General features: G+C 47.2%; 1 protein-coding gene across 17 annotated transcripts in view; it reads right to left on the reverse strand.

Annotated features, from left to right (window-relative positions):
* Positions 1-80: 80 nt before the first annotated feature.
* LOC126868560 (muscle calcium channel subunit alpha-1) overlaps positions 81-15352 on the reverse strand; it is a 55854-nt gene continuing 40582 nt past the window's right edge. For 3 of the 17 annotated variants that reach the window (XM_050624134.1, XM_050624140.1, XM_050624137.1), the window contains 19 exons: positions 10223-10275; positions 9869-10015; positions 9397-9598; positions 8658-8927; positions 8474-8557; positions 8190-8378; positions 7790-7892; positions 7295-7449; positions 6975-7199; positions 6694-6898; positions 6482-6615; positions 6218-6319; positions 6042-6140; positions 5761-5879; positions 5512-5658; positions 4441-4709; positions 3281-3796; positions 1955-2082; positions 81-1675 (listed from right to left, as the gene is read on the reverse strand). In XM_050624134.1, coding sequence (XP_050480091.1) covers positions 1310-1675; positions 1955-2082; positions 3281-3796; positions 4441-4709; positions 5512-5658; positions 5761-5879; positions 6042-6140; positions 6218-6319; positions 6482-6615; positions 6694-6898; positions 6975-7199; positions 7295-7449; positions 7790-7892; positions 8190-8378; positions 8474-8557; positions 8658-8927; positions 9397-9598; positions 9869-10015; positions 10223-10275 — 3513 coding nt within the window. In that variant the 3' untranslated portion in view covers positions 81-1309. Of the gene's footprint in view, positions 1676-1954; positions 2083-3280; positions 3797-4440; positions 4710-5264; positions 5309-5511; positions 5659-5760; positions 5880-6041; positions 6141-6217; positions 6320-6481; positions 6616-6693; positions 6899-6974; positions 7200-7294; positions 7450-7789; positions 7893-8189; positions 8379-8473; positions 8558-8657; positions 8928-9396; positions 9599-9868; positions 10016-10222; positions 10276-13816; positions 13925-15352 lie in introns of those variants that run through there. The other 14 variants (XR_007690638.1, XM_050624136.1, XM_050624149.1 and 11 more) reach the window with 14 other exon arrangements.

Here is a 15352-nt window from a genome sequence, read left to right on the forward strand (position 1 = left end):
TAATAATAATAATAATAATAATAATAATAATAATATAATAATAATAATAATAATAATAATAATAATAATAATAATAATAATAATAATAATAATAATAATAATAATAATAATAATAATAATAATAATAATAATAATAATAATAATAATAATAATAATAATAATAATAATAATAATAATAATAATAATAATAATAATAATAATAATAACAATGACTTTATGTGTGTGTGTACGTGTGTAATGTTTTAACGTGTATGCTTGTGCGTGTGTATGCATGTGATGTGGCGTGTGCGTGAATGTGTGTGTGCGTGTGTAAAATATATATAACGATATATATGTATGCGTATATACATATATCGTTACAATACCGTAGCATACACACTCGCAACATGTTTTCGTAATTCGCGGTAATAGTACTTTGTCTAAGTTGATAAAAGTCTTCTCTGGTCCGAAAGAAGTTACAGATACTTAGGCACTTGTTATCTCATCTAGTAATCCATCGTACGAAGAGCAATAATGAGTTCAATTATATCCTAAACAACGGTAATCGAAGGAATAAGTGTTTTACGATAAGAACGAGAGCAATAAGGATTTTAATCGTTCGCGTCTCGCTTCGCGCCAGTTCTTTTCTCATCTGTTTCCGCGCCGTCTCGTTTTACCAACGAAGCTCGAAACGCGACACGTTCGCTCGAATCGAGAGGATCGCGCGCTATTCATTCGGCAACATCGTCTTCGCTAACGTTCCCAATTGTTCGATTCGCGATCGTGTCGGAAGCCTGGCTATCCCGATGGAAGCGTTCGTTGCCTCCACCCTTCGAGCGTTTTCGCCGCTTTTCGCAGTCAGCGTTCCAGCCCCGATGCTTTTCCTATCGACGCGCGATCGGTCGTTGCTCTCGTTGCTTTATTGCTTGCGTCGGCCGATCCTCTTTCGACCGCGTCGGAAGCCTTCTTGCCACACTTTTTTACCACAGTCACCCGCCACGTCTCTTGACCCGCTTCACGCCGCAAATCCTACAACGGCAGAAACATGGAACCCTCGTTTCCGCGGCAAAAGCTGCCAAACGAATCGAGGAGGTTCATCGCGTCTGCGACGAACGTATCGATCGACGAAACGATGCTTCACCGTTTCGTTTCGCTCCTCGTTTCGCTCCTCGTTCCGCTTCTCCATCCACTTCCAATTCCACCACCTACAGAGGCATCGAACTGCCTCGTATTTTCGGTGAAACGATAGACGATACCTGGGACGAGAGTGGTTCTCGTTCGACTAGATGAACGAGTTGGGAACACGATCTACGGGATGGTCGTCGCGTCGCTAAGACGGCGGCGGTTGTTGCTGTTGCGTCGACTGGTCGGAAGTGGTGCCCGTTGGCCCTCTACCTTGATAGTACGATCGATACTGTCGCGGGCCGGACGGTTGTTGCTCCTGCAGCGGCTGGTACCCGATGCCTGTCGCCTGTTGGCTCTGCTGGATCGGCTGATAGGCCGGCGTCCATTGCTGGTCTGCGCCCTGTTGTAGCTGATACGACAGCGGTTGTCCACGACGCTCTTGCAGAAGAAGCTGATGCGCCGCCCGGTCCATCTCTTCGCGCGTCATGTCCAGCGCTTCCTGCATCTCTCGCGACGTGTATCTGACAAAGTCCGGGTCGCAGTACTTGCCTAGCCCTTGCTCCACGAGAACCTACGGATAACGAAAGATCTCGTAGCGTCGATTGACGTGTAATCGCCTGCTGACTCGAGTAACGTCACGAAGATTATTTGAGTCGTACGATTCTTCGTATTTTTCCTTATCGCGGCTGAAAAACGTCACACGCTTCCTTCCTCTCGCCGTTAGGTCGAAGGCTAACAAACAACGCACCAAGTATACGGCGAGTTTGATCGTTCCTACGAAAAGTCGAGGATCGAAGCTCTGGCGACTCAAATAATTCAACGTTACTACTGTAACTGGAGTAACGCTTACCCGGCCAACCAAGCTTTCCGCGCTTCCGATGACCTCGAAGTTCGGCTTCCGATCGGCAGGACTGCCGGGTAAACTGTGGGACAGGCGCTCTGCGCCGATGCTTCCGTTACTCTCACCGGCCCAGGAAACTGACGAACGAGGACAGTCGTCAAGGAATTAAGCTCGCCGCGGTACGCTCTGCCTCTACGATCTCAACAGCGATTCGTGCCATACCGAGCAGTTGCGTGGTTAGTCGCGACAAGCGAATCACATCGCAAACGGTTACACGTTCAAACTGTTTGGCAGAACGCATGCTCCGAGCGAGAATCTCGTCGTGCGATACACACGCCATACAACGACCGCGTGTATCTTCGTGTCTGTGTGTTGCAGCGTCGCTGGTGTATCGCTGGTGCATCGTTGGTGTGTCGTTGGTGCATGGACGGTGCATCGTTGGTGCATGGTTGGTGCATCGTTGGTGTGCAATGATCGGGTAGGGAAGAAAATGCAAACTGTTTGGGTGCAAGTCGGAAACGCGCGTGCGTGCGAGCAGAGGATTACGACCGCGTTTCTCTTAACAATTAAATCCGATGGCTGTCGCTGACGAGCCATATTAGACCAACATCGATACGTTCACACCTATGGTCCCGCTATGGTGGCTTCTAAAGCAGCAACTAACACGACAACGTTCGGTTGTTCAAGCGCCCGGATGCTATGTTCGTTCGAATAGACAAGTTTCAGAAAGCGAGGATCGATCAACGAGAGATCCACCAACATTTTCCAGCAACTTTTCCTTATCTTCCTCGAACATACATCGACGCGTACGCGTACGAACGGCATGCGATTGTCGCCCGATCAACGAGACAGTTCATGCTGCTACGAAGCAATGCGGAGGAGTGTCGATGCCGTGCTATCGTCGTTAACCCTTTCGCGTCTACTTTGACGATCCGTCTAGCGATTAATCGCACGAAATGCAACGCGTACACGCGTTTACTCGTACATCCGATTCTCAGAGGAACGTTTCCATCGTGCATAGTAGAGAGAGAACGATTTTTCGCGAGATGAAGAGAAATTCGGTGGCGGAAGGGTTAAGCGGACGCACCTCCGACACACGCGCAACGAATACGTCGATGCTGATCCGACGTCGTTCATGCATTAACGTAGGTAAAAATGGCAAGTGACAAGCACGTTGGCGTCGATCGGAAGCAAAACTCGACAGAGCCGGAGTTTTCTTCCGGATCGAGCGGAAGGCAGTCTGGAGGCGAGCGTATGAGTTTGGAAGGCGGGCAGACAGATGGGAGCCTTGGCGATAGGCGTGTGGATCGCGTGTATTAGTCGAGGATTAGTCACCTCTGCCGTGGTAAGAGGCCCGATGCGATAGACAGGAGACGCAGACGCGGTCGTGTCGCGAGTCGACGTCGGCGAGGAAGCCGGCGACAGCGATCGCCTGGGTCTGGGCGAGCTTGAGGCCGTTGGCGACGCTACGCGCAAATCCGGTACTCGCCGACGTTGTCGAGCTGCTCGACTGTCCACCACCACCGCCGCCGCTGGTCTCGCGTTTCCGGAAACTGGACGGCGCCGATTTAGCGACCGGCGGATCGCGTCGACCCCGAACACGGCACCGAGACGCTACCGTTAACTCCTGCCTCAGCGACCCTCCGCGAAGTTCTCCGACCTTCTCCGAGTTGCTCCAACTAGACCCTCCGGAACCACCGGATCCTCCTGAATCTCCCGAACCTCCCGAACCTCCTGAACATCCTGAACCTCCTGAACCTTCTGAATCTCCCGAACCTTCTGAACCTCCTGACCCGCCGGACTCGCTATACTCGCTCGTCGCCGACGAATCTCCGTCCTCGCGATCTATGGCTGTCGTGTGTTCGGACGACACCGTGTTTTTTTTATTATTCCCGCGAACTCTCGATCCCATCGACTCTGAATTTCTACAGGGTTGAAGCGCGTCGTAACGCAACGATCACCACGATTTCTCGGGCCGTTTCTCCTAATTTTACTAAACGATACTTCGGATCGATAAACGTACGTGTACGATTGCTCTCGGCGTATTCAAATCCGTCTAATAAGTCGAAATCCACCTCTCGTTTCGAATCGGCTGAGAAGCTAGTCTCGATGTTTTTAATACAAAGCAGACTCGCGCAAGCGAGATACCACGGCGAACTCTTGAAACTTCTTTATTTTCCTTCAGATTTCTCATCCGTCCACAACTCTGGCTGAAACTCGCGTACCGTAAATCTACCGACTTATTCCTCTTTTCAACTACCTTGGTCTTATGAGAAACGCCTGAACAATCGTGGCGACTATTACCACTAAAACCCTGTTGTACACCATCGTAGCATCGTTCTATCGTTTCAATCGATCGATGGGAGACGAGATCACTTTTTCATAGAGAAAATAGAGAAAGAGAGAGACAGGAAGGAAGAGAGAGAGAAAGAGAGAGAGAGAAGAGAGAGAAGAGAGAGAGAGAGAGACAGAGAGAATGAGAGTGTAAATCGTACCGTGATTACTCCAGACGGCACAATCGACGCAGCAGCCTCTAGTCGCGTAAGACCGTGTCCCGTTGGAGGATGAACCGAGGCTCGGGCTGGTCGTAGCGGTGGACGTGTTCGTGTACGTGGCGATCGACGTCGTTGCACTGGCGGACTTGCCGGATGAGATTTGCACGGAGTGCAGGGTGCCGGTGCTCGGATCAATGGACGGGGGTGGGTTCCTTCGGGGTGGTGGCGTCGGTGGCGTCAGCTGCCGCTCGATTCCGTCCTGAAGACTGCTTCGAGCAGCCGCGACGAGGTCGACGCGCGTTGGACGCACCGCGCGACACGGGCAACACCAAAGAACGGGCAAAAACCACTCTCTTAGTTAGTTACTGGCTTTCGACGTGTCGGCGAACCCTTGTCGCCGCGTCCTCGAGAACCCTTTCATCCAGGCACTCGACGATATCGCAGAGTCGGCGAAATTATTGCACCGTACGTGTACATATATATATATATATGTATACAAACATATACATTAATATATATAGAGAAAATATTATCGATCAGGCGCGAGAACATGCAGTTGGTTGAGCAACGTAACGAAAAAAAAAAAACCGAGCTATCGAGAGTCGATCTCTTCGGTACCTGGGCTAACCTGGCCGATCCCTTGTCGATTCTCGGATCCATCGGCGCGCGTGGTCAGACGCCATACTCGGACACGGTGGAACAAACTCGGCGATAATCGTCGAGGTCCGGTGGTTAGTGGTTACGCATGCAAGCGCGCAAGCGAAAAATGCTATTCGATCAAGTAAAAGCAAACTATCGACTCCCATAACCCTAACGTCTCTTACCATATTCGCTATTCGGATGAAGGTAATTACCGCTACCTGGACCGCTGAAACGTATAATTCACCGATCACTAGGACGATCATGCCGTTCCTTTTCTTCCCAGTTTTCTCTACTTTCGACACGACGCGATCTCTCATGCGGCCCGTAAACCAGAAACTCTAACCGCCGATCATTTAGCAACCGATCGCGCGTTCATCGACCATAATCGGCGCCAATCGGGCGCGTTTCTAACGATTCTTATCTACTTACTCGAATACTTTGTAAGGTGTGTGATGATAGGATTGCTGCTGGACGGGATTTCCGAACACGGCCAATGGTCTCAGTGGTATGTTCTCCTCGATACCCGTGAGCTTAGGATCCATTCCCATTTGGTTCATCGCACTGTCGCTCAAACCGCTAAATCACGTTTCGTATGATTTTTAATCGTCGCTTCGACATTCCGTCGCTCTCGTTTATCGTTCGTCACGCGTATCGTCCTTTACGTATATCGATACTAACCCTGCTACGTTTGGCACAACTTGATGAGATCTCGCGGTAATCTGATTCGGCGGGTCGTGTCCGCTTCCTCTCTGAAGCGACGAGTACGGCAGGAAGTCTATGGAGTTTGTCGGGGAAGCCTGCGGATCCAAACGAACGACATTTTAACGAATCTTCCGTATCTGCGCCTCTTTCCCCTCCAATTCTTGCAATTCTTTCGATGGAGGAAATTGTGGAAATAGCGCTTTACGTACATATATTTTACTTACTCTTACGACTTGTACAGTCCTTTGGATATTTACCTTAGTCGTGGAGTTCACTTTGAGCGACCTGGCTCGGTTAAAATTGTGATGTCCCTTCCTCATACTCGACCAAACGCTGCCGAACAACGAGTGGTTCCTCTGTAAAGCGACAAAGAGTCACGTTAGTTCGTGTTCGAGAAAACGAAATTTACTATCGCGTATGCGAGCATCGATACCCTGTGCATAGGTTCCGGATTGTCGTCGAGCAGTTCTTCCAAGTTTCCGGAAATGGCTCTCTTCAGTTCGGGCCCGGCTTCGTGCAACGTTCTCAGACCAGCCTTTAACGAAACGATAAGGCGATTAGGCTACGACGCCGAACTGACACGCGTTTATCCTTCTTTCTCAAACGTACAACGTAGAAATTGTACGTTCGCGTTTCCGTCGTTACTTTTCGACAATCGTACGTCGCCCAGAGAATATACGTTTGCCACAAGTATTACCTGAAGCGTGACGGTGTTGTGGCTCTCCTTATTACCGTCCTTCAATTCTTGCTCCTTGCGCTTCTTGAATCTTCTGAAGTAATCCTGGATCAGGAAGGTGGCGTAGAATTTGCCCACGGTCACTTCGTCGTCGCCTAGAAGATTCGCGATCGATCAACTGATCCTCGATGAAACACAGTGGCTAACTGAACTAAAGAGCAGCGAGAAAATACCTCCGGGTGGCGGCACCACCTGATCCAGAAGCTTCGGGCTGGTCCTCTTCCAAATTTTCTTGATCACCGCTCTCAATTCTGCGTTAGCGTCGTCGATGTTTCCCTCGGTTTTAATTCGCAACGACGTCCTCACCACGGCGAACAGAGTCGCGTTAAACAGCACCGTACCGTCGCTGTTCAACGGCATATTCATCGAAACCAGCCTCTGAAGAATTTGACAAGAACGAGTTTCGTGTAGAAGGACGAAACGATTTAACGCCAGACGATATCGAGATACTAACTTTACAGGCGACGCGATGAGGGCAGAGTTTACCGAAACCCAAGGGCGGAGATATCTTTCTGAGGAGAGTGACCACGTCCAGGTGCTTGATACGACCTTTCGCATCGGGATCGTACTCGGACCACAAACGAATAAACTCGTCCAAATGGTGAGGACCCAGGATCGACCAATCCCTCGTCAGGTAATCGAAATTGTCCATAATTACAGCGACGAATAGATTGATGATCTGCGAAACAAGTTGCTCGTCAATGTCGTAACGAAAAGAAGTACGAGCGATCTGAGACTTTCGCGCGATACCGTAAAACATTGCAGGTTACTTACGAGGAACGAGCATAAAACGTAGAAAGATATAAAGTAGGGAAATGCAATGTCGGATCCACAACCATTGTGATTATTCACCTCGTCGCTGTTCGGGTCGCATTTCACTTTACCGGGCTGCGCCGAACAGTCCAACATGATGTCTTGCCAAGCTTCGCCTGCGTCGTGTAAACGTCGATTTAACGTCGATTTAACGTCGAAACATTTAACTCTTAACGCTCCAAGTTTGCCTCTCAAGCGCCACCGATGTGCCATGTTAGAAATATTGTAATGAAAATGATGTTACTTCTGGGACGAATGAAGATTGTCTTTTAATGACTCTGATATTATTATTTACACGTCACTGTAGTATTTAAAATCCGACACTTAAAAACTTGCAAGTCGAAGTACGATGAGAATAAGTTGGAGTTTCCGTAAGTTAATTCACAATTAAAAATCGGAGCGTTAAGGGTTAACAGACTCGTAATTATTCGATTGGAAGTTTCGACGAACACGTACCCGTAGCCGATCGAAACAAGACCAGCACCGCTTGTGGGAACGACTGGAAATTGTTGTTCCGGTCTATCGACGTATCGTCGTCGATCGCGATTTTTCCAAATACCTGAAAAAACGCACGAGCTCTTTTGTCTCTAAACGTACACTGCGTTTTTGCCGCTAATCATTCGGGATACGATGGTATACGTGGGCGATTTCGCTAGACTCGAGATACGATGACTGGTGAAAAGGCGTACCACGGCAGATTTTTGCGAACTCGTTACACGTGTCGTAGAAACGATGATCGTGATAGAAAGTTTCTATAAATATCGGATTACTTTCGCGATATATGTAAAGCGTATTCACGAGTCTTGGAAATTGGCGCGCCATTCCGAGTAATTGCTTTCACCTCGTCGTGTCTTACCTGCATACCTATCACGGCGTAAATGAAAAATAGCATTATAATTAGCAGAGCTACGTATGGCAGAGCTTGGAAAGATTTGATGAACGTCCAGAGAAGCGTTCTGATGCCTTCGCCTCTGCTCAGCAATTTCACCAGCCGCATCACTCGAAACAGCCGGAAGAAGTTGATGGAAATGATGGTGGAGCCAGGCTGAAAGTATAAGATTTTAACGTTGGCTGTTTAACCGTCTGATCGGATAAAACAGTGATACTCAGTGCGAGCAGAGCTGTCGCCGTACAACGTACATTGACCTCGGAGTAAACGATGTCGATGAAACTTCCAAGCACGATAATGAAGTCGAAAACGTTCCAAGCGTCGCCAAAGTAGTTCTGTAATTAATCGGTTCGCGTTAATTGGTACGATTTGTCCGACTGTAGAGCGACGGAACATCCATTATAATCGCGTTGTTTGTTTCGTTTGACTTTCTACCTTAAATCGAAAGGCCGCCAACTTAAAGATAAACTCCAGGGCAAAGACCGCGGTGAAGATCATGTTAAGAACGTCTAACGCTTCCGTGTAGATTTCCGGTTGTCGATAAAACTTCATCGCTAAGGTCACCGTGTTAATCATGATCAGAGTGAAAATGGTGTACTCGAACGGCTGAGATGTGACGAACCACCACACTTTGTACTGTATTCGATGCTTCGGTATGTATCGTCGCACTGGTTTCGCCTTTAACGCGAACTCGATGCAATTCCGCTATGCAATCACGTGAAAAGTTTCTACATGTATACGACACGTACACGAGATGTACACTCCCTCCCGTTCATAAGTATGCGTTAGGACACCCGATGGTCTCGTGCATTCGATTAATTTCGAAAAGACCAGCGTGGCACTGCTTTCAACTTAACTTCAGCTTTAACTTTTAACTTAAACTGCCTTTGCATCGATCGCAGATAAACAACGGATCGATCGAGAGTGTCGTTCTACGTCGTTGTATCTCTAAATACCTGGAAACGTTCCAAGATTATCGGATAGAGACGATGCTGGAAGTATAGGCCGTGTACAGTGCGAATCGATGAAATTTTGATCGCAACGTGAAACGTACAGGCTCTGTGTAATGGAAACGAGAGAAAAAGTGTCCTGATATTTATGAACGGTGGTGTATACGAGACGTAGGTATACGAGATATCGTGGTTGGTAGCCGGTTGGTATTCGGCAAACTTACCTGATTCTTATCGAGCTCGCAGTTTTTGTACTCTTGCTCACCCTCGTTCTGGAAAGTGACAATAACGAAACCAACGAAGATGTTCACCATGAAGAATGCTATGATAATGATGTAAATGATGTAGTACGCGGCCACTATCGGCCGAAAATTATGAATTGGTCCATGATCCTCCTTGTTAGAGTCGATCGACACGTCTAGTAATCTGTTGGGAGAGAAAATGCTAAGCGGTGTGCACCGTGGCTGGTGGCATCGAGCTTGTTCGTTTATCTTTTCTTTTCGTATACCGCTGTTAGCAATGGCGCAACGAACGATTCGATATTGCGAGAAGAAAGAAAAGAAACTTGTGTGTCCCGCTGGAAATACACTGGTTTTGTCGATTACGAAATTCGAAGAGGAGCGGAAGGAAGAAAGAGAGGAAAGTAGAAGAAGTAGTGGTGCGGGTGAACGCGGTAGACGACACTTGGTTACTTACGACGGCCAGCCTTCGAACGTGGACACGGTGAAAAGCGTAAGCATCGCTTTCGCAACGTCGTCGAAATGGAAACGTTGCTGAATCCAACTTCTCTCCTTCATCACCGGCTTATTGATATCGCCGTTGTCGTACTCCAGGTACGTACCCCTGAAATTATCAACGCGACCACCAATGTTATTCGTTGTGGCTGTTTCGCTTGACCGATCCGATTTGCGGGAATCGTCGATGTCGCCGTTACTGGGAACGATAAACCGCGGACAAAAGGAAAACCTTCGTTTTACCTCGATGTACGTAGCGACGACACTGAACGATATCCCACGTTTGGGGCTTGCGTTTGTTTGCGAGATAACTTACTGGCATTCGTCCTTCGTCATTTTCGATGCATCGGAACAATAGAAAAATTTGCCCTATACAACATAAAAATTCCATTAATGCGAAGCAGATCGCTGTCAATTAGAGGCTTCGCGCAACCTTTTTCAAAACTGTCGAACGTATCGATACTCTTGATATACTTTTACTCCTACGTTTCTTTTTTTTTTTTTTTTTTTCTAGAATTTTTAACGCGTTTCCAATGTATCTATGGTCGTCACGGAGATCGTGGAAAATCCGACAAATCGGTCATTCTTTCCATACGATATCACGAGTGTCGATAAAGTGGACATAGCGTATCGTTAATTGGCCATTCTCTGAAGCAAAGTCAGTAAGTAGCTAGTGATCGAGCAAAGTAAAAGGAAAGAACAAAGAAAAATTGAGAACTGGTAGAATGAAATAATAATAATAAAAAAAAAAAAGATTAGAAAATGAAAAAATATATACATATACATGTATATATACATATATATATACACATGTATGTCATTCCGTTAAGCGTGCACGATAATACGAGTCTATACGTGTGAAATATATACAAAATGTAGGCCGTGGTGCAGGCTGTCTCGTTTGGCCTACGTCGATCGAGCGACGTGGCACGTACGCGAGTAAAATCGAGAGTCCAGAAAATAGTTGTCGCAGGTTCTTCCGATCAACACGATCGACGATCCGATCGTTTCGATCGTTTTCGACGGAGTATCAGCCGTCGAGCAATTGGGAACAAAGCTCGTCGAAGCATCGCGACGTGTTTAATTATCAATGGGGCAACTGTTGACGTTTCTTCGCAGGAGTTTCGTTCGCGAACAGACTTTAACCCGTTAACCAAACAAGACGAGATCGTTTGCGATTCCTGGCCTCTGCTAGACGCAACAACTGCTTCTTTATTCGTAGATATTTTATTTTTCAACGTTAGAACATTAGAACGTGGACTTTTAACCTCCGTCTAAATATACACCGTAGGTAGACAATTATAATCGGACGATTGGTAAAAATAAATAAATATACAGGGTGAGTCGATAGGAAGTACGAACCGTTTAAAATAAGCGGTTGTATTTAATATCTGTTGTATTTGTCGTGATATCTCTTAGAACGTCGGTCGGCCCAAAGCTAGTTAGTTTGGCAGATATTTTAACTTTAGTTTGTCAAATTTCACGCTAATTTGACGAGTTAAAGCTAATAAATTGTTCGCCAAACTAACGGTTCTTCGGTATAAACGGAACAATGCTCTTTTGCGTTATCGTCCGACCGACGTTGGAAAAGCATATACGGTGTTTAAAAAAAACCAGCGTGTTGTCTCGATATCTCAGAAAACAAGATGTTGGAAAAAGCATCTGGAGATCCAACGTGATTCGTTAGAGACTTTTCTCTACGAAACCAATAGGAAATAAAATAACGTAAATTTCGATGGTGCTACTTACCGACTCACCCTGTACATAAAACGATGTTTCTCCGTCTGAAGAAACTAAAATTCGAAAACGTGCATCTTCAAAAATCCTGAAGAATCTACGTGTTTTTGGCGATAGACGCTTGGACCAGTGGCAGTTGCAGCGTCAACGAGTTGTTTCGTTTCCATGGGAAATAAACGTACTTTGACAGAGATTGGGATCGACACTCGACTCGATTCGTTCGTCTTAGCTTTAGCTTTCTCGATCGTAGAAGCTTTCGGTTAACGTGTTAAAGAATGAAATTTCGTATTCGATGGAAGCCCTACGCGCGATAGCTACGATTTCGACTTTCTGGTTGAGTGTTTTCGAAAAGAACCCTGCTCGAGATCCACGCGGTTTAATCGCCTAGAACCAGACTCGTTGCAACGACCGTTGCAGCACGACGAATCGTACGTTTCGAAACGACGAAGCTGCGCATTGCGATTCGTTCGACTTTCCGGATAAGCCGTGGAAAGAACACCGAGTGCAGCGTGGGTTTCTTGATCGTTCGTTTCGTTGCCCCTTTAAGAGCATCTAATAATTGGATCGTACGAAACGTTTGGATCGAGGAGTCTCGTTTCCTGATTTCGTGAAACCACGTTCGCCTTCGATGCGAACCACGATCGTTACGATAGAAAACGAGTTCACATGCATTCGTAGGTTTTCGTTGGCCGTTGTCCCGAACGGCAACCACGAGATTTCCAGGTTGGCTGGCGCTACACTTGCTTCTAAGCCGCTTCTACTGACAATCTACGACTATATATCTGTGCATCTAGACGGGCTGCTCTGTTTCGAGGTTCGTTATCACGCGACGCGATACTCGTCTACTCGTAAGGTTCGAGCGATAGCGGCGAGTGTCTTCCAAGGCGATAACTAAAGGCGAGAGAAAGGCTGTTTGCAAGTGTGCAACTCGATAACGAACGGAGTTGAAATTTTGTTGGGACGGAGAGCAGTGGAGCTTGGCGATGGCGTAGATGGACCAGGCTAGGTTTGACTCGTGGTTCCGGTATATTTGCGCGTTCGATCAGCATGCACTACGATCAAAGCTTCATTCTCACATTTACAGCGAAACTTGCATGCCGATATGTTAAACGTGTTGTCTATCCGATATGTTCGATAGCTACGTATTCGTTAAAGCGTTCGTTAAGCGACGGTGACGAGTAAGAACGTTACTCTCGATGGATGTTACAGCCCCGGCTGGTTTTCTCGGTGAAGCGTTCGATCGTTTAACAGCGTGTGTTACCGTGCTCGAGGGTGTTATCGTGAACGCAGAGAGCGTGTCTCTGTAAAGGGTAATATTGGCAGCAACGAGGTATCCTCGAATAGGTTGATCGATCAACGTGCCAGTTTCGTGCTCCACCTTACCACGATCCTGTCCAACGTTCCGATAGAGCATTATCGATTCGTAAGGAGGACACCGACTAATGAGCACGAGGAGCAACCGATCCTTTCACCGTGTACACGAATTGGCCGTGATAGCGGAACGTTGCAAGGCGATAGAGTTCCATCGATCTTATTTACGCTCGACGATTGCCTCGTTTGCCGATATTCTCCTTTGTAGAGTCGAAGAAGGGTCGAGAAAAAGTAGTCGGATCGAACGAGTTTCGATGGGCCGATCGGAGTGTGCAGCGCGTCGCGAAATTCGGGGTTCGCCGAGAAGATAAGTTAAATCGTGCGAAAGAGGAGAGACGCGAAATTTTCCACGGCGACTAAACGGATGGCGATCGGACAGCGGCAATTTCCGTGAACGCGAATGGCACCCCGTATTTCGCGAAGGAAATTTCCATTTCCGTGACGCGTCCAAAACTTCCGGTTGTAACGCGAGGCCGTCCGCGTCGCCGAACAACCGACGGCCAAATAAATCAAACGGAGTAAAGAAAACAAGAATAACGAAAAGCAAAAAGAGAGAGCTGAAGAGAAGAAGTAGTAGTAGTAGTAGTAGCAGTAGTAGTAGTAGTAGTAATAGTAGTAATCAAAGAGTAGAAGAAGTAAAAGATAGAGGTAGAGGTAGGAGAAGAAGAAGGAAGCGAAAGACGAAGACGTAGAAGAAGAAGTAGAAGAAGAAAGAGAAACGAGATAGACGTGGTAGAGAGAAGAAGAGAAAAGTTCTCGTTGGCTTAGTATAAACTTTCTAAGTGGTGGTGGTTGGCTTTACCTTAAACAGCTGTACCCCGATAACAGCGAACATGAACTGTAGGAGATAGGTGACCAACATAATGTTGCCGATCGTTTTAATGGCGACAATCACACACTTCACTACGTACTTTATACGTAGTTGGTTGAGGGCAGGCGAGCAGGGCGAACGAGCACAGCGGGGAACACGGGATCGTGAGACAGACAGACAGAAAGAGAAAACAAAGAAAATACAAAGTAGCATTAATCAAGGGTTTGGCTAGTTTCGCTCGTGGAGCTAGGTATCTTAATTACGAGGGGCTTTAGGGCTGGGGCAACGGGAATTTCGCTATTTGCCAACGTATCGTCGTATCATTTCGATCGTTGCACGCTTTTCCTTCCGCGTTTTCTCTTTTTCATTCAAAAACCTTCTTTCTTTCTTTCTTTCTTTCTTTCATTTCAATTTCGTTGCTCGCGTTCGTCTTCCCTTAATCTCTCTGCAACGCATCCCTTTCGTTTTCCTACCCTGTTTTCTCACCACCTCTCGGATCGCGTACGAACGGGCGTGCGTTTCCTATTACATTTTCGCATCGTAGCATCGACTTGCATCGAGACGTCGCTTTCGTCGGCTTTTCCCTCCGCGAATTCGTTTCGTTCTCGCGACACGGCGTTTCTCGACCACCCTCGTTCATCGTCAACGATAGTCCCGTCTTTCAGCCAGTCTTTTCGTCCCCCTTTTCCGTTTTCCTGGCTTTCGTTTCTCCTCTTTTTATGCTCTCTCTCTCTCTCTCTCTCTCTCTCTCTCTCTCTCTCTCTATAGTTTCCTGTTTTATCTATTCCGCTTTTTCTCTTAAAATTTCTCTTTTCGTGAATCGTGAACTAAGCCCTCGCCATCCATCCAACCCACTAGTGCTCGATGTTTTTCCTCGGCAATGCACCTATGGGGCCTCGTACGGGATAACGTATGTTCTCGTCGAATCTAATCTTCGGAAACCTTCGATCGTAATTGTTTCGCTTTCGATCGTCGTCGGCTAGGCAAAACTTTCGTCGCTGTTCATCGCCGAATCGCTTCGCGGATCTCGATCGCGATCTTCTTCCTTCGGCCGTACGTTGCCGTCATATACGCTGGCGTCGGCACGCCGATAACGCACGATCGACTCGACGTTACGTTCGACCGCGCGCAAAATAAAAGAAAAGTCGAATTTTCTGACGACAGAGTAGATAACGGTGTACGTATCGTAAAAACTTGTTGTTCCTTTAAGCGCTTGGTTTCTTTAGTCGATGGAAGCGCTGTGTCTGAGATACACGAGCAAACCAAACTACAAGAACGTTCTTCCGGTTCTGACGACGGATCTGTTCGATCGTGAAGAAAAGTAACTGGCATCGCAGACGCGTTATGCGTAACTAACACCTTCTGGGATATTTCATTCGCGATCTACGTTTCACAGTGTTTCTTTATAAAAACCTCTCGAGTTTCATCGACCGAAGCAGGACTTTTCCGACTGCCAACCCATGTAATTTTCACCCTCTCGCACTCTTTCCAGGCACCAAGGACACGTTTGTCACTCGCCTTTCGCCT

Source organism: Bombus huntii, chromosome 8 (assembly GCF_024542735.1).
Source record: "Bombus huntii isolate Logan2020A chromosome 8, iyBomHunt1.1, whole genome shotgun sequence".
In the NCBI taxonomy this organism is placed as follows: Eukaryota; Metazoa; Arthropoda; class Insecta; order Hymenoptera; family Apidae; genus Bombus; species Bombus huntii.